The 20165-nt window shown below is 47.3% G+C and overlaps 3 protein-coding genes across 5 annotated transcripts in view; all 3 read right to left on the bottom strand.

Moving 5' to 3' along the window:
* Positions 1 to 39: 39 nt before the first annotated feature.
* On the bottom strand, positions 40 to 3625 carry trim54 (tripartite motif containing 54). Its single transcript, XM_008313533.2, has 9 exons — positions 2907 to 3625; positions 2572 to 2750; positions 2002 to 2176; positions 1601 to 1696; positions 1240 to 1473; positions 1118 to 1140; positions 907 to 1031; positions 641 to 731; positions 40 to 397 (listed from the first exon to the last, which is right to left on the bottom strand). The coding sequence occupies exons 1-8, from the start codon at positions 3096 to 3098 to the stop codon at positions 685 to 687; spliced, it is 1071 nt and encodes a 356-aa protein (XP_008311755.1). The 5' UTR covers positions 3099 to 3625; the 3' UTR covers positions 40 to 397; positions 641 to 684.
* A 2217-nt stretch (positions 3626 to 5842) lies between these two features.
* Positions 5843 to 10886, bottom strand: dnajc5ga (DnaJ (Hsp40) homolog, subfamily C, member 5 gamma a). 3 transcript variants are annotated; one of them, XM_025056802.1, is made up of 8 exons: positions 10666 to 10886; positions 8525 to 8599; positions 8249 to 8376; positions 7676 to 7889; positions 7442 to 7595; positions 6976 to 7154; positions 6475 to 6515; positions 5843 to 6071 (listed from the first exon to the last, which is right to left on the bottom strand). In XM_025056802.1, exons 3-6 carry the CDS (start codon positions 8365 to 8367, stop codon positions 6979 to 6981), a joined length of 663 nt encoding a protein of 220 aa, XP_024912570.1. In that variant the 5' UTR covers positions 8368 to 8376; positions 8525 to 8599; positions 10666 to 10886; the 3' UTR covers positions 5843 to 6071; positions 6475 to 6515; positions 6976 to 6978. The 3 variants fall into 3 exon arrangements, with proteins under 3 accessions (XP_024912570.1, XP_008311757.1, XP_016889050.1); XM_008313535.3 differs by lacking the exon at positions 8525 to 8599 and having other exon boundaries at positions 10666 to 10885; XM_017033561.2 differs by lacking the exons at positions 6976 to 7154; positions 8525 to 8599.
* A 238-nt stretch (positions 10887 to 11124) lies between these two features.
* cad (carbamoyl-phosphate synthetase 2, aspartate transcarbamylase, and dihydroorotase) overlaps positions 11125 to 20165 on the bottom strand; it is a 15279-nt gene continuing 6238 nt past the window's right edge. Inside the window, exons 16-44 of the mRNA XM_008313536.3 lie at positions 19951 to 20072; positions 19636 to 19800; positions 19457 to 19542; positions 19026 to 19272; positions 18849 to 18947; positions 18541 to 18765; positions 18276 to 18458; positions 17989 to 18207; positions 17385 to 17552; positions 17124 to 17306; positions 16807 to 16911; positions 16323 to 16565; positions 15862 to 15943; positions 15601 to 15767; positions 15354 to 15518; positions 14984 to 15115; positions 14681 to 14882; positions 14384 to 14574; positions 14164 to 14304; positions 13905 to 14036; positions 13680 to 13821; positions 13359 to 13591; positions 12976 to 13050; positions 12679 to 12891; positions 12456 to 12581; positions 12161 to 12316; positions 11969 to 12070; positions 11727 to 11821; positions 11125 to 11633 (exon numbers count right to left, since the gene is read on the bottom strand). Of these exons, the coding sequence (XP_008311758.1) occupies positions 11534 to 11633; positions 11727 to 11821; positions 11969 to 12070; positions 12161 to 12316; positions 12456 to 12581; positions 12679 to 12891; positions 12976 to 13050; positions 13359 to 13591; positions 13680 to 13821; positions 13905 to 14036; positions 14164 to 14304; positions 14384 to 14574; positions 14681 to 14882; positions 14984 to 15115; positions 15354 to 15518; positions 15601 to 15767; positions 15862 to 15943; positions 16323 to 16565; positions 16807 to 16911; positions 17124 to 17306; positions 17385 to 17552; positions 17989 to 18207; positions 18276 to 18458; positions 18541 to 18765; positions 18849 to 18947; positions 19026 to 19272; positions 19457 to 19542; positions 19636 to 19800; positions 19951 to 20072 (4499 nt within the window). The 3' untranslated portion in view covers positions 11125 to 11533. The remainder of the gene's footprint in view (positions 11634 to 11726; positions 11822 to 11968; positions 12071 to 12160; positions 12317 to 12455; positions 12582 to 12678; positions 12892 to 12975; positions 13051 to 13358; positions 13592 to 13679; positions 13822 to 13904; positions 14037 to 14163; positions 14305 to 14383; positions 14575 to 14680; positions 14883 to 14983; positions 15116 to 15353; positions 15519 to 15600; positions 15768 to 15861; positions 15944 to 16322; positions 16566 to 16806; positions 16912 to 17123; positions 17307 to 17384; positions 17553 to 17988; positions 18208 to 18275; positions 18459 to 18540; positions 18766 to 18848; positions 18948 to 19025; positions 19273 to 19456; positions 19543 to 19635; positions 19801 to 19950; positions 20073 to 20165) is intronic.

Below are 20165 nucleotides of genomic sequence, written 5' to 3'. Positions count from 1 at the left end.
TGACTTAAAAAAAACAAAAGCCAATGAAAAGTCAGCTGACAGAAGTTAAAATATCTTTATTTGATACATACAAACATTTTCCTGTCATTCGAATTCAGGAAAAAAAAACATCCTAAAAAATGCAAAACAATTTTTACCAAACTATTCAGTATAAAAGAATAATGAGGAGAAGGACAATAAAAAATCTTTAAAATTCTCATTTTCTCCTCCTTAGGTTCAGGATATGTCACTACTTACACTGAAACTGGAGATAAAAACGCAACAGACAAAGTAAGAAATAACCTTCGAGAAGCAACGTTTTTCTTCTTCTGTTGCTCCTGCTGCGTGGACCTCTCTCCACGGAGGATTAACAGTGAAGAACAAAAAAATTCACATCCATGTCTGTCCTGGCATCATCCTGAAATAACATTCAAAGAAATAAAAATATAACATTTAACATATAACAATAGAACATGTCACCAGACTTTAAGCTTTTTAGGGCTAACTTTAAGCTATTGTTAGCCAACTGACATGAGGATTTTCCTACATTTTCACCTTCTTATTACACTGTATTTATTTACTTGTTAACATTCTGTGGTAACGAGACAGAGAGAGAGAAAAGAGAGAGAAAAGAGAGACATGTGAACAACAGAATCAGTACCTGAGACCGTTTTCTTCTGCTCGACTGCAGCTGAAGTCATGGTTTTAATCGTCGACCACTTCAGATCCATCGTCTCCATCATCTCTGACACCTGTCACACACACACACATTCATTTAATATCAGACCTCCTTAAAAAAAAAACATGTGAACAGTGAAGATAAAAAAGGATAAAAAGATCAAAATGAAAGGACAACCACAGGAACAATCAGCTGATTCATATATTGATTTGTTTGTTTGTTTGTTTGTTTGTTTGTTTGTTTGGTACCGGAGCTGAAGTCAAGGCTGCGCAGCATCACTGTGACATCATCAATGTCCAGGACCAGGTGACTCATACATTCATAACCCAACTGTGGAAGAGCGACGCCTGAGGACCTGGACACGTCTGCTACTCTACACACACACACACACACACACACAACATTTATAATGACAGACTCGTCTACAAATAATAACAAAAGAATAAAAGAAACACTCACTTCTCCAGGATCACGTTGGCGCTCTGAGAGTGAAAACAAACAAAAATAAAATAAATCACACATTATTCCTCCTCTACCTCCAGTGTTTTAACAGTACAATTACAGAGTGCAGCGCCACCTGCCTGTATAAACTGAGACATGTGCTGCTCCTCCATGGCCTGTATGGCCGACTCCACCAGGCCGACCGCGACCTCCAGGTGTTCGCCGTGTCTCTGAATGAGAGACTGGACGTGCTGGAGTTTGTCGTCCTGGTGTTTGGAGATCACACCCACCACTTCCTCTTTCCTCTCCTCCAGGATGGAGGTCAGGAGGTCAAAGGCCTCCACCAGCTTCTCCTTCTGCCGCTTACTGTTGTCCTGCAATCATAAAGAAAAAAGAGAAGAAAAAAAGGGTTAAATCTTAGCATCAGGTTAAGATCAGATGAAGTTATTGGTAAATGCTCGTTTAGAAACGTGTGTGTGTGTGTGTGTGTGTGTGTGTCACCTTCAGTGTGCGGCACATCTCCTCCATCTGTGTGATGACGGCCAGGATGTGGTCATTGCTGGCGACCAACATGGCGATGCTGTCACTCAGTTCTTTCTGCAAACGTTCACAGAATCAAATCTGATAAAAAAAACCTTTGAAGTCATCACTTTGACAACCATGTCTCTGTGTGTGTGTGTGTTCCTGCAATCGTAGACCTCATGACATCACTGACCAAGCGAGTTGTGAATCATCTCCTCTGTTCTAATGACACTTCATTATCATTTCAACTCATTCATCTCATTAAAGACAATAAACAATAAACTTTGTGCTCATGTGTCACATGACCACATAATGTTCGTGGCGTGTGTGAAGGTTCCATCAGTGATTTGAGCAGTTCAAGTCCAACCTTGTCTCCTCACCTTCTGGGTGGCGTAGACGCTGGCGATGGGAGCCACGTCACAGTCCATGTGTGGACCGAACACTTTGCACATGGAGCAGGTCGGCGTCTGGCAGCTCAAACAGTAGATGTTGATCTTCTCCTCCGGGTGTTCTTCACACATGAGCTGCTGCTGCCGCGGCTTCAGGTTCAGGAGCCTGGAGAAGATCAGAACCTCCTTAAAAAAACCTCAGTAGACGCTGAGAATTAAAATGTTTTTGATACGGTCGCTGTGCAAAATTATTTAGACTTTTTTTCGATTTTAGTTCTGGTGTGTTCAGGTAACTTTCTGAATTTCTTCTACTTCAATATTTGTTAATATTGTTAACCAGTGGATAAAAATTGAACTCTGCTCGTTTTAATCCTGCAGCTCTTCATCAGTTGACATTGTTTTTAAAGTCACTGCCCTGCAGGCAGTAATGCTGCTGAACACCGCCCTCTGCTGGCACTAATTCGATGCTACCACAACACTCAGATGAGTCTGCGTTTGTATGAGAGGTGAGTTTCAGTTCAGTACCCACTGGTCAAACGTTACTCTGACAGACACACTGACCTGGAGGTCTCCTGCTGCCTGTAGATGTCTATGATGTTCTCCACCAGCAGGTTCCTCTGTAGACCATAGACACCATGTCGGTCCAGCACCACCTCATGGCGACACGAGGGACAGCGAAACCGACCGCCGCTGGCAGCAACGGTGGTGGAGCCACGGGTTTGCCACAAAGGGTTGGCTGACTGAGGAAGAGGAGGAGGAAGACAGAGAGGAGGAGATGTTGTTCAGAGTTTTCACTTCTTGTACGTCAGTACCAAAACTCCGGGTCGACAGCCCAGGAGACCCGACAGCACCAGGTCTTGGTCCTTGAACGTCTTGGGAAAGTCCTGGATTCTCACCTGCAAGACGTCGCTGGCACATTTCCGGCAGAGGTTGTGCTGACAGGGCAGGATGATGACGGGTTTGGAGAACATTTCCAGGCAGACTGGACAGATGAGCTGCTTCTCCAGGTTCTCCATGGCGGCCCTGCTGCCGGCACCGGGTCCAGAGCTGCCTGCTGAGGGGGGTTTAACGCCCAGAGTGGAGCTCATCACCTCCAGGCAGCGACGAGGAGTGAAGGCTTGAAGGCAGAAGAAGAATCTGGAGACGTTTTTATTTCCTCCTCCTCCTTTAACTGGATTTCACTCCACAGTTGTTCCTGACTTCGTCTTTCTGTCTGCACTCACAGTGATGGAAACAACCTCCCTCCTCCCCCTTCCTCCCCCCTCTCCTCGGTCCCGTGTGTCAGTTGGGCAGCAGCCGGTCGCTCCACCGATGGTATTTTTAGCAGCCGAGTTTGTTCTGACTTGGGTTACTGTTCAAACCACGTTCCACAGGAACATCCTGGCCCCGGAACAGTGGAACAGTGGAACGTCAACTGGACACAGAGGCTGAGGAACCAACACCGCTCTCTCCTGTTGCTCCTGCTCTTTGACCTTTGCCCTCAGCACAGCAGTGGCTTCAGGTTGTTTGTGTTTACACACCAGGCTGTTGACCAATCAACAGACGGACTGGACTCAAACCTGATAACAGGATTAACAGACTATTTATAGAGTGAGGAGCAGAGGAGGAGAGTTTAAGGAATTTCACCAAATCAGTACAACACTACGACTACATTAATTAATCACTCAGACACCAAGATATTTTGAGACACAGTGATGAGTTCTAAAATTATATATTTTACGATATTAATTAACATATATATATATATTTAGTTTTTTATTTTTTAAACATTACTCCTGGATACTTTTCCCCCCAAGTATTTCTGTGAATACTGTATCAGTGTCAGAGACCAATCAAAGAGGAAGTCACAGAGTTCTAAAATCCCCAGTGTTTTATTTGGTTCCATTTCATTATTAACTCATTTACAGCTCATCCACAGGGAGTCACGACAGGGAGCTCCTCCCCCCGACTCCCCCGTCTCACCTTGAAGAACTAAGACAGGCCGATGTTGGATGACGACTTCACTACAAGAAATATAAATAATGACAGTTACGAAAAAAAACAAAACGTCTTTAAAAATTCCGAGTCGTCCCACGAGGACTCGTCTTTCTGCTGTTCCATCAATGACTTTAATAAAAAAATTCATAAATACGCTTCTGTGAAACAGACCAATCACTGTGAGAACGACACCTGGACTCAGGTCTGTTACGACCAACCGTCCAATGAAATGTGTTTGACCTGATCTGTCAGCTGTTCCCAGATCAGTCCGTCAATGTCACACAGACGGACTGAAGAAAAACCGTGGCCGTTTGGACCTTTGTTACATTTCTCTCTTCATTAAAGACAATGAAGGGTCTGGCTGTGGAGCGCCATCTGTCTGACTAATGCTGTATTTGTTGTCGTTCCGACACCTGCCACCGTGTATTTAAGAGAATTTGAATTCCACTAACTTTAAATCTGCACTAAGGGTCAAAGGTCAAAATTTCTGTCAACTTACTGACACCTGGCTGCCAAACACCGAGATGGTTCTGGAAGGTTCTGGAACTGCGTTCTAACCTGCAGTGAGCCGAGCAGAACTGGAACCCGGCCTCAGACTCACGGACCTACAGCAGGTCAGACAGATGACCCTCAGTCCTGACCTGAGGTCTACACAGAAAGAAGTTCACATTTTGACTGTAAATCGACTAAATAAAAGTTCCGTGGTACTTGTTGAGTTCAGATAGAACCGCCCGAGGAACGAGGGTTCTGCTACGATCACTGACAAACTGAAGTACCAACCATTTGGCAATAACTTCACAGCTGAGGTCAAATCGAGATGGTGCATGGTGACTGCCCCACTAGGTGGCACTGTTGTTGTTCAGTCTATATATTTTTTTTAATCACGTGGTGTCAAATCAGATCGTTGCTGCATAATATGACGATATTGGATCAGAACATCCGGTTCCTCCACACGTTTCTCTACGACTTCAGCCAGTTATTCCTGGGGATTCATTTATATACATATATATGTGTATATATATATATGTATACATATATATATATATATATGTATACATATATATATATATATGTATACATATATATATATATATATGTATACATATATATATATATATATATATATATATGTATATATATACATATATATACACATATACACATATATATATATATACATATACATACATACATATATAAATACATATATAAATATATATGTATATACACACATGTATGTCTATGTATATTTGGACAGTCCAGATTGGCACATGACGTTACGTTAGCTGGTTCGTGTTTCTGTACAGGTTTGTGTGGAACCGCAGACTGTTCTACTTCCTGCAGGTGAGGTTCTCAGTAGGGGAGTGAGTCCAGTTCTGCACAGCATGCATTCACACAGAAACATCACACATGCACAGGAAGTGGGAGAGAAATCCACGCCGCCGCCGCCGCCCCAGGTTTGGCCTCAAACGTTTCAAGTCGTCATCGTGACAGTTGGACTGAAAGTTCGGACAGTGGAGGACAGAGACAGGAGTTGAACTGAGGACCGAGTCCCAGTACAGGACGAAAAAAAGAAAAAAAAAGAGTCAGGTTTCTGGCCTCAGGTGGGCGTCGTCTGATTCCGTAGAGAAGATGATTCTATGATTCTCAAACGTCCACAGAGGCCAAGTTCACGTAAACTGGTAAAAAGGTACAAAAGAAAAAGAGAATAAAGTCTCAGAACCAACAGAGTCCAGTCCTGGTCTCCTGTCTTCTTCCTGCCCTCTGTCACATGACTGACTGAGCAAAACAAAACAATGACATTCATGAAGCAGATGCGGGTCAGCTCTTTGAACCGGAGCGCCCCCCGGAACGAAAGATGGAGGCGAGTCTTTAAACAGCAGCCACACACGTCCAGACACAACAGGCCTCTGGAATTAGTGGTTTCATTTCCACGGCTCGCGTCCAGTGGAGGGACAACGATCGTCCACCTGTGGAGACGTGTCCGGAGGTGAGACAGAGCAGGTTAGAGGCTCAGTACACTGGGTGGTCGTGGGCTGGTTGAAGGCTGGCAGCAGTCGGATGTGGCTGGATGGTGAAGGTGGCTGAACGTGTGAAACAGGAGGAAAAGAGTGAAAATTAAAAAACAAAAACAAAAACAGAGGAATGTAGAAGGTGGAAAAGACAAGTTTTAGTTTCTGTTCAAAATGGTCTTTGTTCAGGGAACCCAGGGTGGTTCCTTACAAGACCAGCAGGTGTCAGCAGAGAGAAGAATTTCATTTTCATAAATTAACCAAAATATGGTTATAACAAAATTGTCATCATTAAAACGCCGTCTGATTGGACAAAAACAAACCAGACCCTGAACCCTGACCCAGGAACTGTTTTTAATCAGTTGAGTCAGAGTTTAAATTAATTCTAACGTTTGAATTCTTACATTTAGACCTGAATGGACGAACTTCAAGGCCAACTTTACAGATAAACACAAACACGGTCACACGGTCTTACCTGCTCCTGCAGACTGAGGCTCCTCCCCCTCTGTCACCGCCCTGCGAGAGAAAACAGCAAACGTTCCGTTGACTTCAAACCAAAGAACTCTGGGAAAATTAAAGTGCTGAACGATGACATCAGGTCATGGGTTTGAAACCATGAAACAAAAGCATTTGCAGAGACTGTGACAAAGGTCAGTGGTGGACATGAGACCCACATGCTGTGGTTCTTCAGATGAATGAAAGTCAAGCAGTTAGTACGAGGCATGGGGGGGGGGCGGGGTGGAGGGGGGGTCAGTGCGACAGAGCTCATGTGGTGACCGGTGGTTTTCTGAGTGATGACAAGCAGATGGACAGCAACACCAAGCAGGGACTGGACAGCGTGGGCGAACTGTGACGTCCGTGTGGTGAAGCAGAGTAGTGCAGTCAGGCGTTCCCGGTACAAGAAAAAAAACCAAAACAACGACAACATGGAGCACAGGCCACACACACAGGACGACGACGAGGACGCAGCTCTTACGAGTCACTTAGACTCTGGTAAAGTCTCCCCGGGGTTTTCCTCCCCCGCTGCACCAGGTGAGGTCAGAGACTGGGGCTCGGGCGGAGGCATGGGCATCGGCATGGGAATGGGCTGACTCTGGCCCTCGGGGCTCTGTGGAGCCACACTGGCTGTGGGCTGGCCTATGATTACTGTGCTCCCTGTCGACAAATATATTCATTAACTGACTCGATGGAAGGAAGGAAATATAAATGTAACCTGAGGAAAAATGATTAATAAATTCAGAGGGCAACACCACCCCTAGTGGTCAACATGAAGGGTTGCTTCCTCCATTGATTTACTGAAAAGTTTAATTTACACGTGCAACAAAAAGATCCTTAAAATACCAGAGGAAGTTCCACAGAGGCACGGAAGACAAAATATACAAAATATACAAAAACAATATACCCCACACACACACACACACGCTCAGTTGACAGCCTCGTACCTCCATCCTGCTCTGCTTTGATCTGGGCCTCCAGGTCTTCAGGGTCCACGTACTGGTAGTTGTCGTCGTCGGGGGGTTTACACCTGCCACAGCAGAAGCAGCAGCAGCAGCAGCAGCAGCAGCAGGTGAACAGTGTACAACACAACACCAGGCCCTGCACACAGAGATGAACCGACAACCCTGAAGTCAGCCCAGGGGACCACGGTGTGAGAACCAGGCGGCAGCTGCACCCACCTTGAACCACCACTTGGACATGAGGAAGTAGTACTTGACGCTCTCCTCGCCGAACTGCTCGGACACGTACAGGCCCATGGAGCCGTACTCGTCGTAAATCTTCCTCTTGGTCTCATCGTTCAGTATGGAGTTGGCGTTGTTGATCTCCTTGAACTTCTCTGCGGCCTCTGGGTTCTCGGGGTTCTTGTCAGGATGGTACTTCAGCGCTAGTTTTCTGAAAGCACACGTCACACGGGAACATCCTGTCATCAGTTTCTACTTTTCATTTTCAGCTCAGCCATAAAAATCCCATTAACCCAGAGATTTCACAGAAAAACTTCTGTTAAAGGAGCCGGCCTGTAACCAGATGGTTGCCTGTTCAAATCCCAGCCCAGGCAGGACTGTGTTGTACGGAGCAGAGACCAGAGCGCCGCTGCACCACGGCCATGACGACGGTTAAATAAAGGGTTAACCTTCTCATTTGTGGTCAAGACGATCGACTGGTGAAGGACTGACCACTGTGTCTAATCTGCAGGAAGTAATCCTGTGGAACGGGTCACAATGAAGAGCGGCGTAATCTGTCACATGACCCACCTGTAGGCTTTCTTGATGTCCTCGGCGCTCGCTCCCTTCTCCAGGCCCAGCACTTTGTACACACTCTCCCCAGCTGTGGACATCTTCCTGTGGGGACGGGCAGCGTTGGGTTCAGCCATGGTTCACCTCTGTCGACCGGAGAGGAGAGAAAAAAAAAAGAGAAACAAACAGTTATCCATAATTGTCAGGAGAGCGCCGCTCCGTCAGAGATCATGTGACGGCGTGTTGGTAGACGAACAAACGTCTGGTTTCTGTTGGCTACCAATGAAGTCCTACATGAAGCGTGTTGGATCAGGCTTTGTGGTCAGACGTGGAACTCCTTCAGTGAACTACTGTGCAGCGTTGAGGCCACTGTGACAAAGATGATAATTAGGTGTTCGTACTTCATGAACAACAGCAGCAAAGTTTTTAAAACAGTACAAAAGCAGTACTCTCCCCAAACGACAGGAAGAGGAAGTGACATCTGCACCGAGTCCAATGACGAGGCTGGTTTGTGGGTGCACACACACACACACACAGACACACACAGACACACACAGACACTAATTCGGTTTCATAAACAATGTTGTCCCGGTCATTGACCAAAGAAGATTACATTTTGCTGATCTCACAGATTACACTTCTAAGTCCATGTCAGAGTCTGGCTGAAGCACACGCACACACACACACACACACGACAAACTAACTATACCATGGTAGTAGTGCAGTAGTACTAGTTCACTGGTCGTTGGCTCCACCTGTAAATAGTGGCCAAAGAAACAAAAGCACCAAAAAATCCTAGGGATTCTCAAAAGATTAAAAAAAATCCTAAAAATAAACGATTAGAGACAGAACCAAACCGGTCCAGTCGTTGACCTCTGACCTTCACAGAGATACAGGGTGGAAGGTCAGTCCTACGAGGACATTTCCCAGCATCCACCTCAGACCAGTGAAGACTAGAGAACCTGCTGCAACCAGCAAACTGCCCGTGGACCAATCAGCCGTGACCGTCCACTTCCTATTGGACGTGGCCCAACAGGAAGTCTGTGACACTAAACACACACACTACGCACATCACACATGGCCTACGGTGATGATGATGATGATGATGAGGAGGAGGAACTCGTACAGAGAACTGTTCAGACACAGAGGATCACATGGTTCATCACAAAGGCTGCAGTCATTCACAGCTGCCCGGACAGAAGCGTCCGACTTTGAGCTTTAGTATCAGTAAGATAAACAAAAAACAAGTGACCATCATACAAACGAACCAATCATAAAGGCTCAGTTCCAGCTGTGCCTTTAAATGGTTCTCTCTGCAGCTTTGTCCAATGTATCTGTATTTAACAATAAGAACCCGGTGATACGATACGTATCACGATGCAACGATACGATATATTGTGATATACTGCGATACCATTGGATATTCCAGGCCCACAGTCCAGTCCAGTCCAGTCCAGCTTGGTAGTCGTCCCTCGTCCTCGTCAAAGTCTAATCCTCTGCTAATCTGTCGGCACATGATTACCAGCTTTTCCTTCTATTTGACATCGCAGGTCCTCGTGAACAACTCCAGACAAAAACGAAGACGGTTTTAAACATGTTGTGGAGAGCCGGTTATTTCTTCACCTCCCTGAAGCTGACAGATTGCACAACAGCCACAGTTTGAGACCAACAAAAAATGCACAAGCACCGTTTCAATATTTATTTAAAAAATAGATGATGTCATCTTATCCCATCATACAAGGTATATATGTGAATTTATATTTTATTGTTTGTATGTTATGTTCTCTATGTTTTTGTCTTATTCTATATGTATTTTACTGGTATCTAAATAAAATCTGAGTCTTTGTTTTGTGTAAGTGTGTAATTAAAGGTACACTACGTCATATTCTGTGTCAGGTTTGCAGAGAATTCTTTAACCAAATTTAAGATTTTTTTTTTACACTAATTCACAACGGTCAGTGGGCGTACGTCTACAAAGATTTTTTTGGGAATACAAACCGGTAGGAAAACAAAAACACGCCACACTCCATTCACATTTTGATGATTCATCACTATTAGTAAATAAAACATACACTGATACAATACTATAACAATATAAAACCAACAAAGGGAATGTGGTAAACTCCTCGGCGAAGACCTCATACCGCTAATGCGTCAATAATTCGACAAATCCTCGTAGAATGTTGCCTCACATGTCAATGCCACCGCCCTTATTGTTACAGATATGGGTTTGAAATTAAAGCTGAATTCACTTGTGAGACGGTAACAGTCAGACAACAGATTTATGAGACACTGTGTGACTCCGTTTTTCTGCCTAAGGCCAGTCCATCTTAAAAGTGGCAACATTTTGAATGGGGTTTGGCGTGAGCTACGTAGTCTGACTGAAGAAGCTAACCGTGTGCTAGATGCTAATTAGAAACGGAGTAAGGCGTTACCTTGTGTAAACTGTAAGATGTGAATCTCGCCGCACGGTTAGCTGGACCATAGATGCACCCGATCGAAGGTCTTCACTCCTGAGTAAAAGCTCTAACTGTGGCCTGCTCGTGAGGGAGCGGTGTCCAGCTGCGGCGGCCGGTCGTCCCTTCGTGTCCTCAGCTTGTCTCGGGGAAGAAGCCGCTGCCGTTTCCTTCTTCCAGGGGAAGCCGGACGTGATGCTACGTTCAAGGCATCTGGGAAAAATGAACTTTCATATACGAATTTAGCTAATGTCTCCTTAAGTCTACTAATTTCTCACAATAACGCTTTAATTTAAAAGTAAATAAATATTCAAGTATTCGTGTTTTTAATTTGCTCAGAAAATACATTTGCTGAATTTACATACTATCACTTTTATTTTTATTTTTTTTACAATTTTTTGACTGGCAGATATTTAACAATAACAAGCAGACCACATATCCAAACATTTATCTTTTATTATTTATGTTCTAGAAAAAAAAAAAAGCTGCTAACCAACACAGTGTGTGAAAAACCCACTCAAGTTTAACCCACCACAGTTCCACTAATGTACAGTAAAGTACATTTAAATGTTTTAAGAAATTTAAGAAAAGAAAAGAAAGAAATATTTCATATGAAAGAAACAACATACATTCCCACTGGTCCAACAGTAACTGTTACTCCTCCCTTTTTTAAAAATTGGACATTAAAACAAATACACCTCCACCACTGACAAAATAAACCTTTCATAATTCACCTGCGTGTTCGATCAAAAGAGGGAAAAAACAATTTTTTATCCTAACAAAATTTATCACAAAATTTAATTCAGACAAAGTCATGTTACATGATTTCTGTATCCATTTCCTGCATCTATCTGCTCAGTACGGTGGCCAGCAGGGCCATTCTGATGTACATGCCGTTTTCTGCCTGACGGAAATACGCAGCTCTGGGGTCAGTGTCCACTTCCACGCTGAAAGATGAAAAGGAGGAAAAGAAAATAAGAATTTCAAAGTTAAATTATTCAAACTATGAATGTTTGTATCTTCCCTCCGCTGAGTGTCACCTGATCTCATTGACTCTGGGCAGAGGATGCATCACCACCATCTTCTTCTTGGCCACAGTCATGATGTGAGGAGTGAGGATGAACTGACCGAAGCACTGACAGAACAACAGCACAGACACAGTTTTATTTTTTCACTCTGCTAACACGAGAGATAACTTTGTGATTCACTTGTGTTCGTGTCGTCGTCGCTGTGCACGGGCCTGTCATTATTTGTCTGCCAAATGTAAATGAAGTGGACTCACAGCCTTGTACTCCTCCTCAGACGCGAACCTCTCCTTCTGGATCCTGGTCACGTAGAGGACGTCAGTCTCAGGCAGAGCTTCTTCGATGCTCTCAAACTCTTCCTGTAGGTTTACGACAAATATTATTTTAAACTTTTACTTTGACGTGGAGGTGATGATGTCGCCCCCTGCTGTCTCTTCACTGTCCTGTACCTGCTTGATACCCTTCGAAGCCACGTAGTTGACGATCTCGGCCGGCATGTGGAGTTTTTTGGGAGACACGTATCTCAGGGTGATGCGGTACTGAGTCAGCAGTTTGGCCAGGGAGTGGACAGTACGGCCGTGTTTCAAGTCTCCAACCATCGTTATCTGACAGAAGGAAAAAAAAAAATCAACAAGAAAATGTCAGTTTTTTTCTTCAGTCCATGAACCGACAAAAAAGCCTTAGTGACATGTTGTCATGACAACATGAACCAGCCAAACAGCAGATCATGATGTCGATCCTCACCGTCATGCCGTTAACCGTCCCCAGCTCCTCTCTGATCGTGAAGACGTCCAGCAGGGCCTGGGTCGGATGTTCTCCCACGCCGTCTCCAGCGTTGATCACTGGCTTACGACAATGACGAGAAGCGCTCTGGGAGGAGGAGAGGAGGAGGAGAGGAGGAGAAGAGGAGGGACATTAGCATCAAAACTAAGACAGTTGTGTTTCATCGTGGTAGCAGAGGACTCACCTCCACGGCTCCAGGCAGCGGGTGTCGCAGCACCAGAACGTCGGCGTAGCAGCTCATGGTCTGGACGGAGTCGGCCAGAGTCTCTCCCTTCTGCGTGGACGAGGTGGATTCGCAGAAGTGGACCACGGAGCCGCCCAGACGCTGCATGGCGGCAGCAAAGGAGCTGGAGGTGCGAGTGCTGACTTCGTAGAACATCGACGCCATCACTTTACCCTGGGAGATGTATTTCAGGGTTAAGTTGAGAGTACAACATCAGTACTGCAGTAAACAAGAGGTTTTCCAGAGGAGCAGCCAGACCTTCAGGATTTCCAGGCTTCGCTCTTTCTGGACCATCAGACGTAGAGTGTGGGCCACATTGAAAAGGTGTGAGATCTGAAACAAAGGACGAAAAAAATAAACACATTTCAGATTTAAAAACACCAAAATACTGTACATGTGCAGTAATAAAACCCAGCTCTGATCAGCTGATCAACTCTAACTGCTGTACTGATCCCCAGGGCTCGGAGCATGACAAATGAACCTCTGTTATTCTGTAGCTTCTCTTCAGTAATTACAGCGTACGAAGTTAAGGTCAAATGTGTGTGTAGTAGCAGTGTTTTGACGTGAGGGGGCGCTGCCGAACAAACTAAAAAAAAACAACATGTTCAATAATATTCCATATACATTTCAGTTGTGATTACCTGCTCCTTACTGAACTGTTTGACAGACAGGATGTGCTGTCCAATCAGAGGGTGCAGGAAGGGCGAGGTCGCGAAGTGCGACCCTGGTGCACTGAGAGCTGGAAGTGGTGTGGTCTGAGGAGAGAGCAGCCTGGACACGGGTGGAGGGTGAACGTAACCGTCACCAAAGGTGGCGGCGGCGGCAGCAGCAGCAGCAGCAGCAGCGGCAGCAGCAGGGGGCAGCATCATAAACTCTGCGGGGACACGGTGACAAAGTCACACCAGGTCAAACATCTGAAACTGTCGGCAGAACCACGAACTCCTCACGGCAGACTTCAGTACCTGGTGGAAATCCAGGATCGGAGGAGCGGTGGACACGCGGTGGCAGCAGGTAACGCCCCTCTCCGATTGTGCGGCGAGGACTCGGGGCTCGTGTTCGTATCTGGGCTTCACGGGGAGGAGTGGGTCGAGTGTGTTCTGGACTCTGGGGCACAGGAAGTAGAAGTTTGAAGTTAGTAAACCAGGTCATGGTCTGTGGTCGTCTTTGACTGAAGGACTGTCCATCACCAGAGGAGTTTCTTTAACAGGCTCAGTCGGAAGAAGGGTTGATGATGATGATGACAACGAGGTGGAGGTGGCGGAGGAAGAGGTGGTCGGCCATGTTTTTACATCTTCACCATAACCTGGAGGCACCAACACCTGAGACACAGACCCAGAGGGAGAGGGAGGAAAGCGAAGAGGAAGAGATGGAGGGGAAAAAAAATCCTCAGAAATCCTTCACCTACAATTGTTTTCTTCTTTTCTGCCTGTGCGTCCGTTCACTCACCTGTCCGTCGATGTAGGCCACTTCTCCTCTCAGAACCACGCGGCGGACTTTACCTTTCACCTTCATGCCCTGGAAAGGCGTCCACTTGGACTTGGTGAACTGCATGGCCTGAGGAATGGTCCACTCCTGCTCCAGGTCCACCTGCAGGACAACAACAAGTCTGAGGAGGACACAGAGAATGTGCTGGAGAAACTGGCATCTGATTGGCTGGGCTCCACACCTCCACGTAGGTGTTCTCCTGGACGGGCAGGTTGAAGATCTTGCGTGGGTTGTCGTAGAGCCTTTTGATGATGTCATCCAGGGTCAGCCGTCCATCACTGACGGCAGTGAGCAGCAGAGGCAGCATGGTCTCCAGACCTGGGTACCCCGGAGGAGGACGCTCGCTGTTCTTCTCTTCAACAGAATGAGGCGCTAAACGACCAAAAGGAAACCAAAAATGACACATGAACCATGAAAACACAAGTGAACACAGATTATTCAGAACAACAGATTCTAAACCCCTGGTCCGTGGACTCACCGTGGTCGGTGGCAAAGCAGTCGATGATGTCCAGGTTTTCCCACAGCGCCTCCACGTCCTCCCGGGCTCCCAACATGGGTCGGACCTGTGCTCGCCCATCGCCGATGTCAGGGACGTTGTCCTTGCACAGAAAGAGGTGATGCGGCGCCACCTCACAGGTGACCTGGATGCCCTTCTGCTTGGCAGCACGGATGATCATAATCTGAGAGGAAGAGATGAGAAATGAAAAAAAAAAAGAAAGAAAGTTTTTCAACCGTTTGGTTTTTACTTTTTTAGAAGTAAAATAAAAGATCGGTCTTCTACCTCCTCTTTCTTGGCCACGTGGCAGATGTGGACCGGTCTCTGGTAGAGCTGCGCCACCATCAGGATGGCAGCCACCGTTTGTTTCTCAGCGTGAGCCACGATGGGCAGGTGTTTGGGCCACTTCTCAAAGTGCTGAGCAAAAAACGACATGTTTTATTTTCTCTGAAGTCACAGCCACAAAATAATAAAATGTCGTTTCTGTCACATGTCAGCAGAGGGCAGTGTTCAAATAACGTCACATAATGACGTCCTGTGATTGGCTAAAGTTAGCCAAAGAGACGACTAAAAGTTAGCAGCTAATACCACGACGACAGTCAGAACATTTGATGATGCTCATGTGACATCACAGAAGGGACAGCTCAAGTGTTACCTCCATCCACAGGGAGACGTTGTCCATCTTCAGAGTGGAGTAGGTGTCGTTCAGGTACATCTTCAGACCCACAGCCTGGCTGGCAAACGAAGGCAGAACGGCGGCGTTGTCTGAAGCCGCGCCCACATACAGGGCGTAGTCACACCTGCAGCCCGCCTTGGCCAGCTGACCACACCACACACAGGCGTCACATTTTATATTTTACATTCATTTATACAGTATGTTTGTCCATAAAACACGGACACACCTTCTGGACCAAAGCCAGAGTGGCCACATCGGTGACGGCCGGCGACGTGTTGGGCATGGCGCACACCATGGTCACTCCACCGGCCAGAGCAGCCGCCGTCCCAGAGGAGAAGTCCTCCTTATGAGTGGCCCCCGGCTCCCGCAGGTGGACGTGGACGTCGATCAGTCCTGAAAAAAAATACAACAGGCCCGCTCTGAAGGAACCGATCGCTAACAGACGTCAGTGACCGAGCACAGAACAGTTCCTGCAGCAGGGACTCACCTGGGAGACGGACGAGCGTCTGTGACGTCATGCTGTCGATGTGCGTCTTCACCGGTGGTCTACTGCCGGTCTGACGGAGCGCCTGACGCAGAAACAAAAAACCAACAACATTTTCTCTTCAGTCAACACCACAGAGCGGAGCCTGGACCCGAGAACTGTTTATTAAACCCACTGAAGTCGCTGAACAACTGATGCAGTAAGATAGCATGTTGCTAGGCTACCCAGTGTTGCTAGGCTACCCAGTGCTGCCTTCATGGTCTCTTCATTCAAACTGTAACTCTCTCAGTTTTTCCCTCTTCATTTTCAAATGACCTTTTTCCCTCTTTTTCGTTTTTCCCTCTTCATTTTCAAATGACCACAGACTGGGCCACGTCGAGGTTCTGTCCGGGCTGCGGGTGGTCTGCAGCCCACAGTTTGAATGAGCTGGATGAAGAGTGAAGGGATTTGGGGATGAGACCCACCTGAACAAAGAGCTTGGTGCACTTGATGTCAATGATGAGAGGGACAGAGTAGTCCACCGCCATGCGTCTGGTCCTGTAGCCTTTGGTGACAAAGGAGGAGAGACGGCGCCCCCCGCTGTTCCTCATAGAGAGGTTGACCACCAGGTCGAAGTGGTTGTCCTCCAGGTAGTTCATGATGCTGCGCTGCTTCTCCTTGTTGGGGCAGTCGCTGTCATCCTCAAACGGCCAGTCCACCGCTGTCACCTACAGGTGACCAAACCATAAACATGAACCATGAACCAACACCAGGAATATCTGACTGGGAATTGGTGATAAATAAAATTAAAAAAAAAATCAATACACTGATGACCGAGGATACTGATGTATTTCAGTGTATTGATATTTTCTTACAGCCCTATTACCATCATTAATATAAGTATAATCTACACTGTAGTGTTTCTACACTTCAAGTTGAAAAACTACACGTAGGTTTCGTTCCCGTCACCTTGACTCCGTGTTCAGTGTAGTAGTCGGCGGTGCCCAGACTGGCGTACAGGTCGTAACCCATAGACTCCAGAGTCTGGACTGTGGGCAGCAGCTCACTCTTGTTCTGCAAACACACAAAACAAAAACACACAAGAAAATCTCACCATAAAAAAACCCTCAAATGCAACAAGGACCAAATTACTAACTAAACTAAAAATGGAAAAACTGTAAAAGTCAATGAAAGTAACGATAGTGAGATCAAGCTTTGCTTTGAGCTCCCCCTGCTGGACCATTGTGGAACTACAGTTACGTCAGTAAACTTCATGCTGAATATACCTTGAAGCTGCCGATGGACAGCAGAATGTTCTTCTTGGGGATCTTGAAGCCGGTGGAGATCATGGCCTTCAGGTAGGCCTCGTATCTGTCCTCCCCAAAACAGGCCACCTCCCCAGTGCTGGTCATCTCCACCCCCAGCACCACGTCGGCTCCGGCCAGACGAGAGAAGGAAAACTGAGGAACCTGAGGAACAGGAGGAAAGAAATTCAACGGCCGATTCTCCGTCTTCTACCTACGAATCCTTTCTGTGTCAATAACTACCTTGACTCCCACAATGCCTTTCCCCGTCATCAGACCCACGGGCTCCACATCCACCCCCATTATGGCCTGTGTCGCCAGGGCAACCAGGTCCACACCCAGTGTCTTGGAGACGAACGGGAAAGAGCGGGAAACTCGGACGTTGCACTCGATCACCTTGAGCTGGTCGTCCTGTCACAGAGCAAAGGTCAAAGGTCAGTCGCCGAAGACTGATCTTTTCGTCTCACTTCTCCCTTTCCTACAAAACTGCTCCTACATCCTGAGTCTACTTTATGTTGGTACATGTTGGATTTCCTCCATTGGGGGGCAGTATTTTCCTCCTTTGCTTCTTTCAGGCTCACAGCTGTTTGGCTCATTGGTGAGGTGATGTCATAGATGAGCTGTTCAAAACACTTCCTTCGTTCCTGTTGTTGTTCTGTCGTTTCCTGTCTGTTTGTTCTGGTCACGCATGGACTTTACTGTGCAACACTGCCCCCGTATGGTGGTCGGGCTCAGCAGGCTCTCAAAATATACTAAACATGTAAACTTTAGGGTTTAAACCTGTGGACCCTCTGAGTGACCACCCGTCAAAGGTCATCGTGCTGAAACGTTCCACGCCGGCGCTCACCTTGGCGATCAGCTGCAGGTTGAACGGTCCAGTGACCTGCAGCTCCTGGCCAATGGCGTGGACGATCATCTTGATCCTCTCAATGGTCTTCTGGTTGAGGTCCTGGGGCGGGGTCACCAGTGTGGCGTCACCAGAGTGAACACCTGCGTTCTCCACATGTTCGGACACAGCGAAGGCTAACACGATGCCGTCACACGCCACGGCGTCCACGTCGATCTCCTGGTAAAGACAAAAAGAATCAGCGTTTGTCTTGAACACCGACCTGGTTCTGGACTCCTTTTCCAGACCTTGGCTTCCTGGATGAACTTGGAGATGACGACCGGATACTCCTTGGACACGGCCACAGCGCTGCACAGATATTTCTTCAGGTCGGTGTCGCCGTAGGCCACGTTCATGGCCGCTCCACTCAGGACGTAGGAGGGACGGACGAGGCAGGGGTAACCCACAGTCTCACAGAACTTCATAGCCGACTGGAGACACACAGGGTCACGTGGTTCAAACATAAGGTTCTCACCCCGCCACTGGTTCCTACAGTGTCGGTAACGTCCTCACCTCGGTGTCCGACAGCTCCTTCCACTGAGGCTGGCTGATGCCGATGGTGTCCAACATCCTGGAGAACTTGAACCTGTTCTCAGCGCAGTCGATGAACTCCGGCGACGTTCCCAGGATGCGGCACTGCTGACGGTGCAGAGACATGGCGATGTTGTTGGGCAGCTGCCCACCCATGGACAGGATCACGCCCTCTGGGTTCTCCCTCTCGTAGATGTCCATCACCACCTGGACGCAGACAGAAACGGCAGTTTGTCAGGCCGTTAAACCAAGAAGAACGGACTCAGACAGGTTGGTGGGAGGAGCCTCACCTCAAAGGAGATCTCGTCAAAGTAGAGGCGGTTGCACATGTCGTAGTCTGTGCTGACCGTCTCAGGGTTGTAGTTGACCATGATGGTTTTATAACCCATCTATAACAGAGGTCAGAGGTCAGAGGAACAGTAGAACTCAGTGTGAAGCATCAGCCCTGAGCGTCCCGTGGTTCTCACCTTCCTCAGCTCTGTGATGCAGCCCACTGCGCACCAGTCGAACTCCACGCTGCTGCCGATGCGGTACACACCGGAGCCGATCACCATGACGTGCTGGTCGTCGAAGGCCAGGTCGTTCTCCATGCCGTGGTAGGTCAGATACAGGTAGTTAGTGTGGGCGGGCCATTCCGCCGCCACCGTATCGATCTGCTTCACGACAGGGAGGATGGACCAATCGTGGCGAAGCTTTCTCACAACCAGTTCAGTGCTACAGGAAATGATAGAAATGTTTGACTAAAAAAAAACACGCAATATATCATCATGACTATAGTATTGCAGTATTTCGCAATATATCGTATCATTGCCCCAGTGTCGTGATTGTGTTACTGTCATCAGTACTGATGTCAGTACTGATGTCAGTACTGACATCAGTACTGACATCTCCAGCTCACCTCTCTATAGCCAGTGCTATCTGCTTGTCTGAGAAACCCAGCTGCTTTGCCTTCCTCATCACCTCAGGAGGAATCGTACTCTCATCCTGAAAGAACAAACCACATTTGTACGAGAGGCAAAAAAAACCAAAACCATAAAAACCCCAACCTTCTTTGAGGGCGTGTTAATTCCATCTCACCTGGTTGTACGTCTCCAGCAGCTTTCCATGGTCAGTGATGTTCTTCATCTTGTACAGGAACCAACGGTCGATCTTGGTCAGGTTGTACAGCTGGTCCACGGTGTAGCCGGCCTTCAGCGCCGCCGCCAGCACAAAGATGCGTTTGTCTGTGGGAGTCTGGAGCTCCTGTGGGGGGGGAGTAGAGGGTGGAGGAGAGAAAGAGGAGAGAGGGAGCATGGGTTTCCAACGTCACACCACTCTGACAGAGGAACCATCAGGTACGGGGGGGGGGGTTACTAAAACGGTCCAGAACTAATCCACACATGTTGTCTCTACCGTTTCAGACAGAGGCTTGATGGTGTGGTCGAAGCCCACGCAGTTCTCGTCCACCATCCTCAGAGCTTTCTGGAAGGCTTCCTCAAAGCTCCGACCAATGGCCATCACCTCACCTGTGGGTCACAGAGGTCAAAGTGGGTCACATCAGTGGGTCTGTGTCACGTTGGTCATCCAGGGGTTTCAAACTACAGACCACCCCCCCCCCCCCCCCCCCC

This window comes from Cynoglossus semilaevis, chromosome 7 (assembly GCF_000523025.1).
Source record: "Cynoglossus semilaevis isolate Cse_v1.0 chromosome 7, Cse_v1.0, whole genome shotgun sequence".
In the NCBI taxonomy this organism is placed as follows: domain Eukaryota; kingdom Metazoa; phylum Chordata; class Actinopteri; order Pleuronectiformes; family Cynoglossidae; genus Cynoglossus; species Cynoglossus semilaevis.
This window is presented reverse-complemented; position numbering and strand designations above follow the sequence as displayed.